Source organism: Rutidosis leptorrhynchoides, chromosome 4, assembly GCF_046630445.1.
Source record: "Rutidosis leptorrhynchoides isolate AG116_Rl617_1_P2 chromosome 4, CSIRO_AGI_Rlap_v1, whole genome shotgun sequence".
Lineage (NCBI taxonomy): Eukaryota > Viridiplantae > Streptophyta > Magnoliopsida > Asterales > Asteraceae > Rutidosis > Rutidosis leptorrhynchoides.
Genome location: NC_092336.1, coordinates 455,179,613 through 455,194,844, shown reverse-complemented (window position 1 = coordinate 455,194,844; position 15,232 = coordinate 455,179,613). Strand labels below are relative to the sequence as shown.

The following is a 15,232-nucleotide window of genomic DNA, read 5'->3' as shown; positions in this document are numbered from 1 at the left end:
ATATGTGATATATGTTTTAAATTGAATAACTTGGTACATTCTTCCCGCACTTAGTTTCTTTCTTTGCCTTTTTATTTTCTTCTATTTCATTTTAAATGAATTCAAGCGTTTTAGGGTGTTTCTCAATTTATGTCCTTTTCGAGGTAACGATAATTTCGGTATTATCACCTAGTTTTCATCGTTCATAAATATGTATAAACATGATTTTGAGTTCATTTAATTGAAAATTTTTCAAATTTTCACAAAATTTGACAAATAAACTAAGTGTAAACCCGAGAGAATTTATAACCCTTCCCCACACTTGAGATCATGCAATGCCCTCATTTGCATGAAATCAGACTATAATTATAAATTCATGAGGGTGATTAGTGTAGAAAAGTGATTAAAAATACCCAGTTTGTAAGCATATTATTTTACATCACATTTGATATTTTGCGCCTTGTCATCAAAATTAGTAGCTTTTTGTTGAACTTAATGACAGTCTTTGAAAGTGCGCTGTTTTACCCTGTTGTGTACATAACATAAAATACAAACATATATACATATTTTTGAAGTTTGGTATATAACCCCTACGTTCAAAAATTAATATAATATTTTTTTTTTTGCATACTTTAGATCAATAAAATTAAATGATAACAAAATTTGTCGCCCCGCCCTCGGGTAAAGCAATTTCGGCTCAACGACCTAGTCTTTAACTCACGACGAATTTTAGAAATCATTTTTTAAACTTAATGAATTAAAGTAAATTTTGTTTTTAAAAACTTAAATTAAAATGCATATTAATTTCATAAAAAAAACCTACAAAACAAAAATTCAGAATGGAGGGAGAAAACTAGTTCTTTAGTGTCTGCTAGCGGAAAAGACCAATCGGGTTCCATTCTCGGAACTACACGAGAACAGAACAACTAACTCAAGATAGCATTTTCTTTTTAGAACATTTGAATCTCCCCACACTTAGGTAGCCGTGGTGTCAAAATTGTGATTAACTTCATCGTTAATTTCTCTTGGTCCATAATCAACTTGCATATCCGTGACTTTTTCTTTAAGCCATTGGTCGGATTCCTGTGTAATATCCACAATTTCAACTAGTTTCTCCTTTTCTTTAGGTGATAGATTGGATACTAACCGGTTACATAACTTAAAGTTCCCCTTGGTTCTAGCATCGCGAATCCGTTTAATAAGTTTCTTCATTGAACTATTAATAACGGGATCATTTAATTTCGTATCAACAACGGGGTTCTTTGTTATCATGTCATCATTAGGTGTTACTTCATTTTCCCCACACTTAGGCGTTTCATTATTGCTAAGTATTACCGTTGGAGTTGGTAAAAGCACATGGTTCTTACCAATTGTTTTTACTGGTTCAACGGTTTTGGCTGGTGGAGATTTAGACTTTCGAATCATAAAGGTGATCGATTTGTCACCACTTTTAAGTGTCATTCTTCCATTTCCTACATCAAATAACGCCCCGGTGGACGCAAAGAATGGTCGACCTAAAATTAGAGGAATGTTTGGGTCCTCTTCTATGTCAATGACAATGAATTCGACTAGAAAGGTTAAATTGCCTACTTGAACGGGTAGGTTGTCAGCAATTCCAACTGGGTGCTTAATGGTTTGATCAAAGAGTCGAACACTCATATCCGTTGGACTTAACTTACCTACACCTAATCTCTTATATAAGGAAAGAGGCATAACACTTACACTTGCACCTAAATCTGCTAGTGCATCATACATGACACAATCACTAAGTAGACAAGGAACAATAAATTCACCCGGATCACCTACCCTAGGTGGAGGTTTTGGTGGAACTGTCTTCACCGGGTTTATATTTACGGCTTTTGTTTCTTGCACTTTCTTATTCTTTTTCTTCTTCTTCTTTCCAGAGGTATCACAATCTTTATTACCTATCACTTGCTCATACTCAACTCCTTTTCTTGGAAACGGGATGGGTGGTTTGTATGGTGCCACCACTGGCTTTACATACTCGGGTGGTGGTGGTGTTGTAACTTCTTCATTGTTACTCATATCTAAAACCTCCCCAACTTCTGGAGCTGGTTTTTCAGAATTTGTTGAAATCATGTTAACATTCTCATTCCAAGGATTTACTTCAGGATTACTCGGTAGCTTTCCTTGTTCCCTCTCACTTATCATGCTAGCAAGAAAAATCAACGGCGACAATATTGGCTAGATGTCTTGATCGAGTTATAGGTGGTGAACGTATGAAAGGTGGTGAACGTTTTACTCGGTGCATTCACTGAATATCCTATTAGTTTTTAAAAGGAAAGAAAAATTATATAAGTTATTCAATTAATAGACTTTTCTGATTTTGCCCACGTTTCGAATAGCCAAAAGATGCAGCAGAGGGGCAGGATTCGTTTGGTCTCAATATAATTGAGTACTGTTTGGCTCCAATAACCCGGTCCACGTACAAATCCAACTATTACTCCGAACCAGAAAATTTTGATGTCTATTAATTTAACCACTTAAAATAAATTTTCGTAATTTTAAGAAATTTAGATAAGAAGTAGAATAAAAATCTATGTCCTAAAACTAGAATAGCGAGAAATAAGAAAGAAAAAGAGTTCGTCGAAAAAGGTCGAAAAATAAAAGGTCGAAAAATAGGCGTCGAAAAATAAAAATAAGAAAGTAGTGCGAAATACGGCGTCGTAAAATTCTAAAGCACCTAAAACTTAGTCTAAGGAATAAGCACTTAAGGGATTTTACGGCAAAGCCTAAAAATTCTAGAAGTAAAAATAACTATGGCAAAACTAAACTTAATACTAAAAGTTGCGACTATAGTCTAAAAATCTAAAGGTAATAAAACTAAAAAAACATTTTTTTTATAGACAAAATCTTAAAAAAATATATTTTTTTTTTAATAAATTTTTTTTTTTACGTTTTTTTTTTTTACGTTTTTGTTTTTTTTTTTTACATTTTATTTTTTACATTTTTTTTACATTTTTTTTTTAAAACGATTTTTTTTACAAATTAATAATTTTTTTTATAATTATTATTTTTTTCAAAACTTTTTTTTTTTAATTCATTTACTATTTATGAATAGTAAATGAAAAGAAATTAATTAATTTACTATTCACATGAAAGCGATATGATAGAAATTATTAATTACAAGTTACATAATATACCCCTGAAGTATTTAATAAATACGACTTTTTAAAACTTTACGTATCAAATTTTGATTCTAAAATATTATTATATTATTATATTCTATTTCAATATTATTATATTATTATATTCTATTTCAATATTATTATATTATTATATTTTATTTCAATATTATTATAATTAAAAATATAGCGTTTTAGCGCTCCCCGGCAGCGGCGCCAAAAACTTGATGATGTAGCGTGAGGTACGAAATAGTATTAATTTTTACTACAAAATGCGACGAAATATTACACAAGTTTTATTTATTTATTTATCGAGTGGATATACTTAAACCTTGCTACAACACTTATAGGCAGTGTACCTAATCGTAGAGTAGTGTAGTTTTTAGTAAGTCCGGTTCGTTCCACAGGGAGCTGGTGATACTTACTATATTTTTAACAACTATATTTATACAAAATATATATAATTATATAAGTAGTAATATTATTATAAAAGGGGGGTTTTACCGTTTAATGACCGGTTTGTCGATTCTATATTTTAAGCGCAAAGATAAATGACGATAATTAAAGTGCGTAAAATAAATAAATGACGATAAATAAAATAACAATAAATAAAATTGCGATAGAATATGAAATAAAAGGATTATGCTTATTTAAACTTCCGTAATCATGATGTTTGACGTTTTGATTTTAATTAATTGTTACTCGGGTTAATTGTCCTTTGTCATGGTTTATTTGATACCTATCTGGTTTTTATCCATAATAGTCCATCGGTCATAAATATAAAGTGCGAGTGTCCTCGTCAAATTACCCTTATACCCGAAGTCAAATATTCCAACTAATTAAGGATTTAAACTGTGACGCAGTTATCACTTCTGTCAACAATTACACCAGTTATCACTGTATGTAATCTACCCCTGTTTTGATTAGATATGAATATTAATTTACCCACTTGATCAGTTTGAATAATCAATTACCCAACCCGAATAATTAATTAAATGATTATAATAGATTCCATATGAACGTCACTAAATAGGACAACCATAATCATTATTAATTATTAGGATAATTAATTTGAAGATAGGTTCGACAGACTCCAATGAGTTGTCACTCAATTAGACAATACCCCCCATCTATTAATAGTCAATAGTCCAATTTCCACAAGTGTCGGTCTTTTGCCCAAACCTTAATTATGGTACAAAGCCCAATTACCCAATTTTAGTAATTAGCCCAACATCATGATTACTTCGTTTTAAATAAGCATAATAATAACTTAGCTACGAGACATTAATATAAAAAGGTTGAACATAACTTACAATGATTAAAAATAGCGTAGCGTTACACGGACAGAATTTCGACTTACACACTCAAACGATCTCTATCATAAATCTTATTATTATCATAATTTAAAATTAAAATTAAGATTATTGTTATATCTTATTACATTAACATTATGATAGAGATTTTTAGATATTGATATTGATAATAGATTTTTAGGATAGAAAAAGGGATGCTTTTAAATTGATCGATAATCATCGCCTTTTATAGGCAAAATATGAAATTAAATTTTCATTTACGACCCCTGAACTATGCTAAATTAACAACTTTTTATTATTTAATATTATTCTTATTATGAATTATTTAAATATTATATTTTATTCTTGTGCATAGTTGACTCGTAATTTTTACACCGTTGCGTCGAGCGTTGAGAGTTGACTCATGTCCCGGTTCCGGATTTTCGAACGTCCTTGCGTACTATTTTATATCGTGTACTTTGCGTTTTGTAACTTGTACTCTTGTCATTTTTAGACGTTCTTCATCAATAATTTGAACCTTTTTAATTGTATCTTGTACTTTTGAGCTTTTTGGACCTTTTTGTCTTCAATTTGTCGAATCTGCCTTTTGTCTTCGCACTTATTTAATATAAACGAATATCACTTGAAAATGGAACAATTGCAACTAAAATCTTGTCTTTCTTGGGGGATAATGCTATGAAATATATGTTCCTTTTTAGCCTTATCATGCATCATGGAAGGGCTATGCTAGACAGCGCGTCTTTGACTTACTTTTTTACAATATTAGTTGTCATTTGCTAGTTATGTTAACTAAACTTATCTTGTGTTTGATTTTCAGTTATGCCGATCATTGGACGAAATCATCAATGTGCATCAAGGTGAGATTATTGAGGAGGCGCATACTGAGGAGGTCATCCCTCCTCCTGTTGGTGGCGAAGCTGATGCGCCTGAGGGAGGTAATCCTCCTGTTGTGGAGGGGGTCCCTTATACCGACGAGGAGTCCAGTGGCCAGGACACTAGGGTCCCCACTCCCCCCGCTGAAGGTCAGGGTAACCCTGCTGAGCGCAAACACTCAGATAAGGGTGAAGAGAGGTCCCACAAGAAGAAGAAGAAGAAGAAGAAGAAGACTGGTAAGTGTTTTTTACTTCTTGTGACTTCTTATAATTTACCTTGGTTTTCTCATCCTATTCTCTAATGCGCATATGCCTGTTTTTATTGCACAGATGGTGTCGATCGCGCTCCTCCGGACGTGGTTATGGAGTTCAACCACCTGACGGAGTTTCTTAACGTGCCTGTTGGGCCTGCCATGACTCAGCTGAAGTTCTTGGATGAGTACATTCCAGCTGGCGCGTTAAAATTTTTTGAGAAGGATCCCGAGGTTGATCTGTACATTGATGTGCAGACGTCGCTCACCAATTTTTTGCAAGACGTTAACAGGATCAAGGGCAATTATGCGCTCTTGAGAGGGGAGTCTAGCTCGGGGAAGGAGGCCCTGAGCGTAAAGGAGGCGTGGGATCGCATCAATGCGCTCCATGCGATCTTAAGGCAGCGCAAGATGCGTGTGCCCATACTGAGGCTGCTGCTGCGCAAGCGTCATCTGATAAAGATGTGCTTTCCAAAGAACTTGACTTAACTAGGGCTAAAAGGGACCAGCTGAGACTCAGAAAAGAGTCTCTTAAGGCCACTAACGCCGATCTTTACAGGGCTGCCGAAGAGCAATCGACACAGCTCAAAAGGTTGAAGGAGGTGTGTGAGTACGCCTGGGATCATTTTGTGACGTTGAAGCTTGGGCTTCCATCATTGGTTTCACGTACTTACAATTCTCCTACAGTGAATCATCTATTCACCAAGGCTGCCCGCGCCATGAAGGCAGCTGAAAGCTATAGGTTCTGGGAGTTTGTAAAGAAACATATTGAAGTCCCTACCATCCTGCCACCTGTCTTTGTAAAGAAGTTGCCCTCGGGTGCTATTGAGGCAGAGCAAGCTGCCTTGACTGAGCTAGAGCATGTGGCCATGCCCAACCTTGCCGAGATGTCCCAAAATGCATACGTAACCGATGAACAATTGTTGAACGCGGCTCTGTAATTTTTATTTATGTGTATTGTACGTGCCTTGCGCTTTTGTAAACAGATCATGAATGATAATGCTCTTTTGTGTAAGCAATGTTTCTTGTTGATTATATTACCGCCTTTATTGTTTACGTAATTTGTTGAATATGCATAGTTCCGGGTATAGCTTTGCGCTTTCGAATTGTGGTGACACCAATTGCGCGTATATTGACATATCGTTTTTAACATGTTATGTGCGTGGCTTTGAACAAAATTCAATTTGTTAATTGTATATTATACTCATGGCATGCCAGCGCGTAATTTATCATACATGTCATCGTGCACACAACATAGACTTAAACTACGCACCCATATTTGCGCATCGAGAATCTTCTAAGTGCGCCAACACTTAGGATTGAGGCCAAGGGTGACCAACCCTATCGCTTATAGTCATGACTTGTAGATCTCAGATTCTGCGTGGGTGGGGCTAGGACAACCCAATGTCTGTTGCCCTCCGGTAATAATGTTTAGCTCGACGCCAAACGAGCTTCTGCCGCACGGGGGTCGGAGAAGACACCCCTTCAAAGGCAGGATTGCGCTGGGTATTTGCTACCGTGCGCACCATTTCAAGTTATAGAACTACTTTGCATTAATATATGGCACACAGATTTTCGTAGACAATATCTAGGAAAAAGAAAACATAGGTGCATCGCCAAAGTTGGTTATAATAGTTTATCTGCTAGCGCAGTTACATAAACGATTTGATGACATTATGTTCGAACAACATATAAAAACTTAGTTGGAATTACAAAATCCTAAACATTATCCATGCACTTCATGAAGGTGCTTATCCATGTAATCTGGAAGTTAACCATCAAAGCACCCATCATCTTCTGTGACCAGTGACAAGCTACCTTCTTCTCCTTTTCCATTGCCAGTTTCTTGATTGCTTAGGACCGCTTTAGACCAATTTAATATTTTTTGTAAATCAACGAATGCGTGTTTGTATGGGTTAAATGCAATATAGTATGCGTCTTATGTTTCGGATTGTACAAAATTGTTCTCGTTTAAATGCGGTAAGTGCGCTGAACTGTATGTGCATTAAAGCATCTATTCAGGTCTATCAATCCTCCAACTTATCTTGTTAAAGTAAAGCCGATGTTAGATATACATACATGATGTTGACCGTGACTCCCTTCTAGTAACTTCGATGCCATTGTGGCGATTCTAGCTTGCGTAAGAAACTTGATCAAGCCATGCGCAGTAGAAGGTATTGCCCCAAACTTTTGCAAGGATGGGCATCCTAGTAGCGCATTGTAGTAAGATGATGCGCGCACGATGCTAAACTCTACTTTCTCCTTTCGTGTCTTCCTCCTATCATCATCATCATCATCGAACTGAATCTCAACTTCCAATGTCCCCATAGCCCATGTAGGGTTGCCTGTTAGACCTTTAAACCTTTCATTTGAAGGTTTTAAACTTGACCCGAGCCTGCGCGAGAGTTTCCTGTAGCAATGTTCAAATATGATGTTGGCGCTGCTGCTAGTGTCTACACATAGACGCTTGATTGCATACCATCATTCAGGCAGATATCCATCAATCACGACAAGATCACATTTAGCTCCTTGGTTCCAAATAGGTGGGAAAGTGACCCGCAAGTTTTCCCACGAATATGCGGATCGTGGCTCTGTTACAGCTCGCTCTCCTGTGAAAACATGAATCACCTTGTCTTGCCCCTTTACCTTGTCTTCATTATACTCCTCTTTGCGCGACTGATCCTTATGTTCCTTCAAATGTTGAAGCTCTCCTCGCTTCAAACACGCGACAACCTTGTCCGTCAACGCTTTACACCCATTAGTCTCATGGCCGTAGTCATCCTGGAAATCACAGAATTTAGATTTGTCACGCCTTGCGTATTCGGACATGCGCGCAGGTCGGTCAAAGGCATGGGAAATTGGTTCCGTCACAAGGATTTCTTTAAGACTTTTCGCCAAGTCTTTGATGAGCGTTTGGTTATTTTCCCTGTTTCTCTTCCGTTGATTGTTATTTCCATATTGTCCGTGGGGGTGCCCACGATGGTTGTCACTGTTGTGATGATAGGGGACTGACTCTTGGTATCCCTTATGAGAGTTGTGGGGATAGCGCCCCCTCTAAGAGAATCGTGGTCGTTCCACCTTCCATGACCATTCCCGTATCCCGAATAATGCACGGTATCTTCAGCTGTGCGCAGATGTTCATGCACTTCTTTGATAGTTTCTACCAATGGTAGCCTCTTCCGCAACTTCTACCACAACTGTAAGTGTCGCTCTCTACAAATTCCGTGAATGAACCCGGATACCTTCTGTGATTCTGCTAAGTTGAGGATAGACGCCACCTCTCGACTGTACCTGTTAATAAACTGTCCCATTGACTATCCAGGGCCCTGTTTGATGTCATGATATTCAACATGTGTCCTTCTGGATGCTCTCATATTGTGAAAATTAAGCAAAAAGCGCTCCCTCATATCATTGTAGGAAGTGATGAGGGGCGCAGGTGAACATGACCCTCATACGAGATGATGAACTCAGAAAGGTAAACATTGACGGTTCCTTGAGTTTAACTCTCCGGTCTGGAATACTGTGAGTAACCCTCATACGAGATAATGATCTCATAAAGGGTGGTTAAACATGACCCACCATCATTCGGGTTAGCCGGAACTGATGGCTCGAGGATCGTGTTAGGGTTTATGTCATAGCGACGTTACCTGAAACCGCAAGGAGTGTTGGGTGATTATTCTGGTTGCGCGGGTTAGTTAGTGTGAATTGTGTATTAAGGAGATAATACACTTGGGAGTGATTTGGGGTGAATGAAGATGATGAATTTTCAGCTCCAGATGCATCTATTTATACATGTGAGTTTTTGTCCCTTAGTGCCACGTAAGGGGACAAAAAGACATGTTAGTGTCACGCTATTTTGTTCTTGTCCTTTTATTCCATAAAGCTGCAAAAGGTGTTGACATTATCTTAATGATGCCCCCCTTACATCCTATTGTCCTTTTTTCAGTCGTTATGCAGTGTCAGGGTCGTACCAGCCTGCCATAGTGTCCTTTGTGTTTTGGTGTCACAGTCGTACACTTTTTACCTTGCGTATACAATCTTAGTGGCGCTATCTTTAAACTGTGCAATCGACTCCTACTGCGTATCATTAGGATTTTACGTAACTGACGTGCAATCAGGCGCATTAATATGAACTTGCGCGACTACTATGGGGCTACGTGCGCCATTAAAGATGTTGCACAACAGATGTGCAGCTATGCGCATCATTACCCGCAGTTGCTAAAAATGGTCTATCCAGAATGATCGGTACAACCTTATCTTGTATCATGTCTACAACCACAAAGTCCGTAGGGAACTCCAACTCACCTACTTTTACATCTAAGTTCTCAGCAATTCCTATGGATTTATTAACTGACTGATCAATCAATCTAACTCCTGTATTGGTCGGTTTAAGTTCACCCAAACCCAAACGTGAATAAATAGAATAAGGCATAAGGTTAATACTTGCACCTGAATCTGCTAAGAATCTAAATAGCTCAGACTCATTCACTCTACAGGGCACAATGAACGGCCTGGTATCGCCTAACTTTGGTGGCATATCACTCTTCTTCACAATAGCTGCACATTCCGCTTCAAGAAACGAGGATGATGTCTGCTCATGCTCACCTTTCTCTGCCATCAAGTCCTTTAAGAACCTCCCATAATTGGGCATACCTGCAAGAACATTAACCAAAGGAACATTCACAAATATATTATCGGTATTTAAAGACTTACAAACAACTTCCTTTAGCTTCTCTGATCGGATAGCTTGCGGGTGGTGGGTTCCCTCATCCTTCAACCCATGGAAACCACCACTAGAAAAATCATGCCCAATTGCAGTTAACAACCAAACATCCGCAGCTTTTCTTTCTTCATACAATTCTTGCATGTATACAAGTCAGCTGGAGCGGGTGCCCCGCCGTGTCCCTACTATCTTCTGCCCCTGGTGGCTGGGACCGGTTAACTCAACATGGTAACGTGGTTTATTAGTGTATTTTTCTCATTGGTATCAATTAGATTAGAATCAAATAATCATATATTAATGATTGATCCCATGTATACTAATCATGTTCTAATTGATAGTTTGATTTGATACCAAGTAACTGAGTCATGTTCAGTTTTTGAATATCACTTCAATGAATTTAATAAATCAATAATTAATATTTCATATGACTTGATTAGTAAAAAAATGTAATAGTCAAATTGTAGTTAAAGCATCCTAATCATTCCAGCTCATTGCATTCATTATTAGATGTTAATTAACATTTTATAATTCTTAATCCTACATTTCAGCTCATTGCATTCATACCATACCAATTTTATTATTAATTTTCTATGAAACGAAGACCAGCTTGACAGTATAAAAAGATTAGCATACATTTTTTTATTACATTAAGATCCAGACTTTGTAATAGTGATCTAGTTATGCATAACACATGGTCTCAGATTGGCATTATATTATATTATATTCGAAATTACAGCATAATTTCTATCACCTGTTAAAATTATTGAAAAAGTCCTGTAAGGAGGAGGCCCATAAATAACTCCGCATATGTGTGTGTGGTTTCTTAAATCTTTTCTTCAATTTTCCTCATCATCACTTGCATTTGGTAACTACTCAGAACTCTTTCATTTGATTGACAGAAGTATGGCAACTACAATCAGGGAGTTGGCTCACTTACAAATCCCACTCAAAGACGTACGTAAGGCCACCAACAACTTTGATAATAGGAATATCATTGGGGCAGGTGATTTCGGAAACGCATACAAGGGACTGCTCTTGCGGTCCGGAAAGTTGGTCAAAATTGTTGCTCGTAGATTACAACGTAAGGACCAATATGGAGTCACTGAGTTCTGGAGCGAGATCTCTATGCTTTCGATTCTCAATCATGAAAATATTGTCTCTGTTATCGGGTTCTGTGACGAACAAAATGAGAAGATCATTATAAACAAGAATTGTGCAAAGGGAAGTCTCCTGATGCATATAAACAAAGAGAAACTCACATGGATCCAAAGATTTAGGATATGTGTTGGTGTTGCGCGTGCATTAAGCTACATGCATGATGATTATGATGAACGGGGTAACTCTATCATACATCGTAACATCAATAGCTCCACCATATTGTTGGATAATAACTTTGTCCCTAGGTTATCGGGTTTTGAATACTCTCTCAAACATGTCGTAGACCGAAAGGAGGAGGTTCTCCTTTCAAACGCTATTGGCACAAAAGGGTATATGGATCCAGAAGTTACTAAAACTGGAGGTGTGACGCTGAAGTCAGACGTCTACTCATTTGGCATTGTTTTATGGGAGGTGTTATGCGCGAGGAAAGCATTTATTCCAAATGAAGATGAGGATAAGAGGGTTTTGGCATCGGTGGCCAGATCTTATTATGAAAATAGAAAACTAAAAGATATAATCCATCCCGATCTATTGAATCATATGTCCCGGAAATCACTCACAAGTGTCTCAAAATTAGCATATTCTTGCATAAACAAAGAGCGAGCACGCCGTCCAAATATGAACAGTGTTTTTCATGAACTTGAAGAGGCATTGAAATTTCAGGTGTCATTTGAAAATTCGGTAAAATCGTTTCGATCTCTTTCCCCTTTTGTTTATATATATATATATATATATATATATATATATATATATATATATATATATATATATATATATATATATATATATAGTGGTAGGATCAATAGGGAATTAATCATTCGGGGGGAAGCGGGGGAAGCAAAAACTTTTTTTTTCTTTTCGTTTTTTGAAAAAATTTTGTTCACGAACATTATAGATGAGATGAAAATATGAACATTTAGTAGAGACACTTTGTGATAAATGTTTTTATTTTGGCGGGAAAACGCTTGAAGAAGTAATATATAACAATTGTCGTGTTTTTTGAGCGTATTTTGAGGTTTTAGCTATTGGGGTTTAGATATTAGGGTTTAGATATTAGGGTTTATAGGGTTTAGATATTAGGGTTTAGAAATTTAAGGTTTAGGGTTTAGATTTTGGATTTAGATTGAGTTTTTAACACGAACGGTTTAGAGTTTAGGGTTTAGGGTTTAGGGTTTAGGGTTTAGGGTTTAGGGTTTGGTGTTTTGGGTTTATGGAATAAACCCAAAACACCAAACTCTAAACCCTAAACCCTAAACTCTAAATCGGGCTAAATTTTACTTCACAAAACATGAAAAAAAAACGTTCATATTCTTCACAAATAATATTATCTTGAATGTTATTTTTGTCTATCGTTTTCCCGCCTAAATAATAACATTCATCACGAAGTGTCTCTTCTAAATGTTCATATTTTCGTGTGATCTTGATGCCGGGAAAAAAAATTCAAAAAAAATGAAAAATAAAAAAAAATTTGCTTCCCCCCGCTTCCCCCCGATTGGTTACTTCCCCATTGATCCTGCCCCTATATATATATATATATATATATATATATATATATATATATATATATATATATATATATATATATATATATATATATATATATATATATATATATATATATATACGGTGAGGATCCAGAGAACTCAGAAAACTCACATATAAATGCACATGCACCTACCGTATCCACTTATTCTTTGAAAAAAAAAAATTTGAATTTTTTTTAATAAAAAAAAATTAAATTTTTTTTTAAAAAATTCCACGTCAGCAGACTGTCTGCCACGTTAGCAAACTGATTGCCATGTCAGCAGACTGGCAGTCAGTCTGCTGACGTGACAGTCTGTTGACGTGGCAGTCAGTCTGCGCTGACGTGAAGTCTGCCACCCTTAGTTCTCTCCGGATCCTTTCAAAATATATATATATATATATATATATATATATATATATATATATATATATATATATATATATATATATATATATATATATATATATATATATATATATATTTGTAGCTTTCATCATAGTAATTTGTTAGAGTAAATTGTATTGATGTTCCTTTGAATTTAAACAAACGTATACAAGATTATAGTGATAGCTCTTACATTTTTAATATTACACCGACCGCTCACATACTTAAAAATGCATGCCTCTATGAAATATAACAATATGGAAAACATGTAAAGGTAAAATTGTGTTTTCACAATCTATTTTTCTATTCAAAACATCATTTTCAATTATGGTAGTTAATTGTGTGGAATTATTTTTTAAGTCCACCAACATCTACAACATAATAAAGCTCATGAGTTTCACGAGTTCTACGTTACTCTAAAATCAATTGTTATATATATGTACATTTATTTCTTTTACTCTCCTGTGAAGTATAACAATATGGAAAACATGTAAAATTGTGTTTTTACAATCTATTTTTCTTTTCAAAACATCATTTTCAATTATTAGGTCCACCAACATGTACAACATAATAAAACTCATGAGTTTCACGAGTTCCACATTACTCTAAAATCAATTGGTGATAGAGGGAGGTTCCATAAACTTATATATATGTATATTTATTTCTTTCACTCTCCGATGTGGGACACAATAAACCGATTAGCTTCAACTTAAAATGCATGCCTCTGTGAAGTATAACAATATGGAAAACATGTAAAATTCATAATAAAGCTCATGGTTTCCACATTACTCTAAAATCAATTGGTGATAGAGGGAGGTTCCCATAAACTTATATATATGTATATTTTTTTCTTTCACTCATGTGGGACACAATGAACCGGTTAGCTCCAACTTAAAATGCATGCCTCTGTGAAGTATAACAATATGGAAAACATGTAAAATTGTGTTTTGACAATCTATTTTTCTTTTCAAAACATCATTTTCAATTATGGCAGTTCATTGTGTAGGATCGTTTTTTAGGTTCAGCAACATGTACAACATAATAAAGCTCATGAGTTTCACATTACTCTAAAACCAATTGGTGGTGATAGAGGGAGGTTCACATAAGCTTATCTATGTATATTTGTTTCTTTCACTCTCCGATGTGCGACACAATGAACCGATTAGCTCCAACACTCACCCCCTTAATCGGTTCATTCCACGCTGCTCCGACGGACGTGTTCAATACCATCTCGACTCACCCGAACCCCCGACGTCTTCCCCGGCCATGTCCACAGTCATCTCGATTTGAACTCCGCTACCATTCTGCACCGTCCACACATCTGGGCTATAACCAGGCTCTGTACCATTTGTAGGATCATTTTTTAGGTCCACCAACATGCACAACATATAAGCTAATGAGTTCCAAATTACTCGAAAACCAATTGGTGATAGAGAAAGGTTCCCAAAAGCTTATATATACACATTTATTTCTTTCACTTTCCGATGTGAGACACAATGAACCCATTAGCTCCAACACATTGGTTCGATTTTAGTGGGTTTTTGTAGTTATTAGAAGACGGCTTCAATTCTTGTATTCAAGTGTTTTTGATTGTGTAGCAGTAGGTGTATGATGAATGTTTATATGATGATGATCTGACGGTGATTATATGAATTACTGAATAAGAAAACTTGTTATTGATATGAATAAATTTGTACAACAAGGATTCAATTACACAAGAGTGTAATGTAATTGATCCACAAGCTTTCTTGAACTCAAATCAAATTGTTAATTCCTTCTGAAACCTAGTCTCTAACAACGTAGTTGGTCCACTGCCGGTTGAAGAAAAATTGGTGGGGTCTTCCTCGATATCTTTATTTGGATCGCCAAAAGATTTCTCAA

At 36.1% G+C, this 15,232-nt stretch overlaps 1 protein-coding gene across 1 annotated transcript; it reads right to left on the bottom strand.

Annotated features, from left to right (window-relative positions):
• Nucleotides 1-9,726: 9,726 nt before the first annotated feature.
• On the bottom strand, nucleotides 9,727-10,428 carry LOC139842192 (uncharacterized). Its single transcript, XM_071832361.1, has one exon. The coding sequence runs from the start codon at nucleotides 10,426-10,428 to the stop codon at nucleotides 9,727-9,729; it is 702 nt and encodes a 233-aa protein (XP_071688462.1).
• Nucleotides 10,429-15,232: the final 4,804 nt, after the last annotated feature.

Coding starts and splice junctions, on each gene's coding strand:
- LOC139842192 (XM_071832361.1), bottom strand. CDS start 10,428: ATGCAAGAATTGTATGAAGAAAGAAAAGCTGCGGATGTTTGGTTGTTA.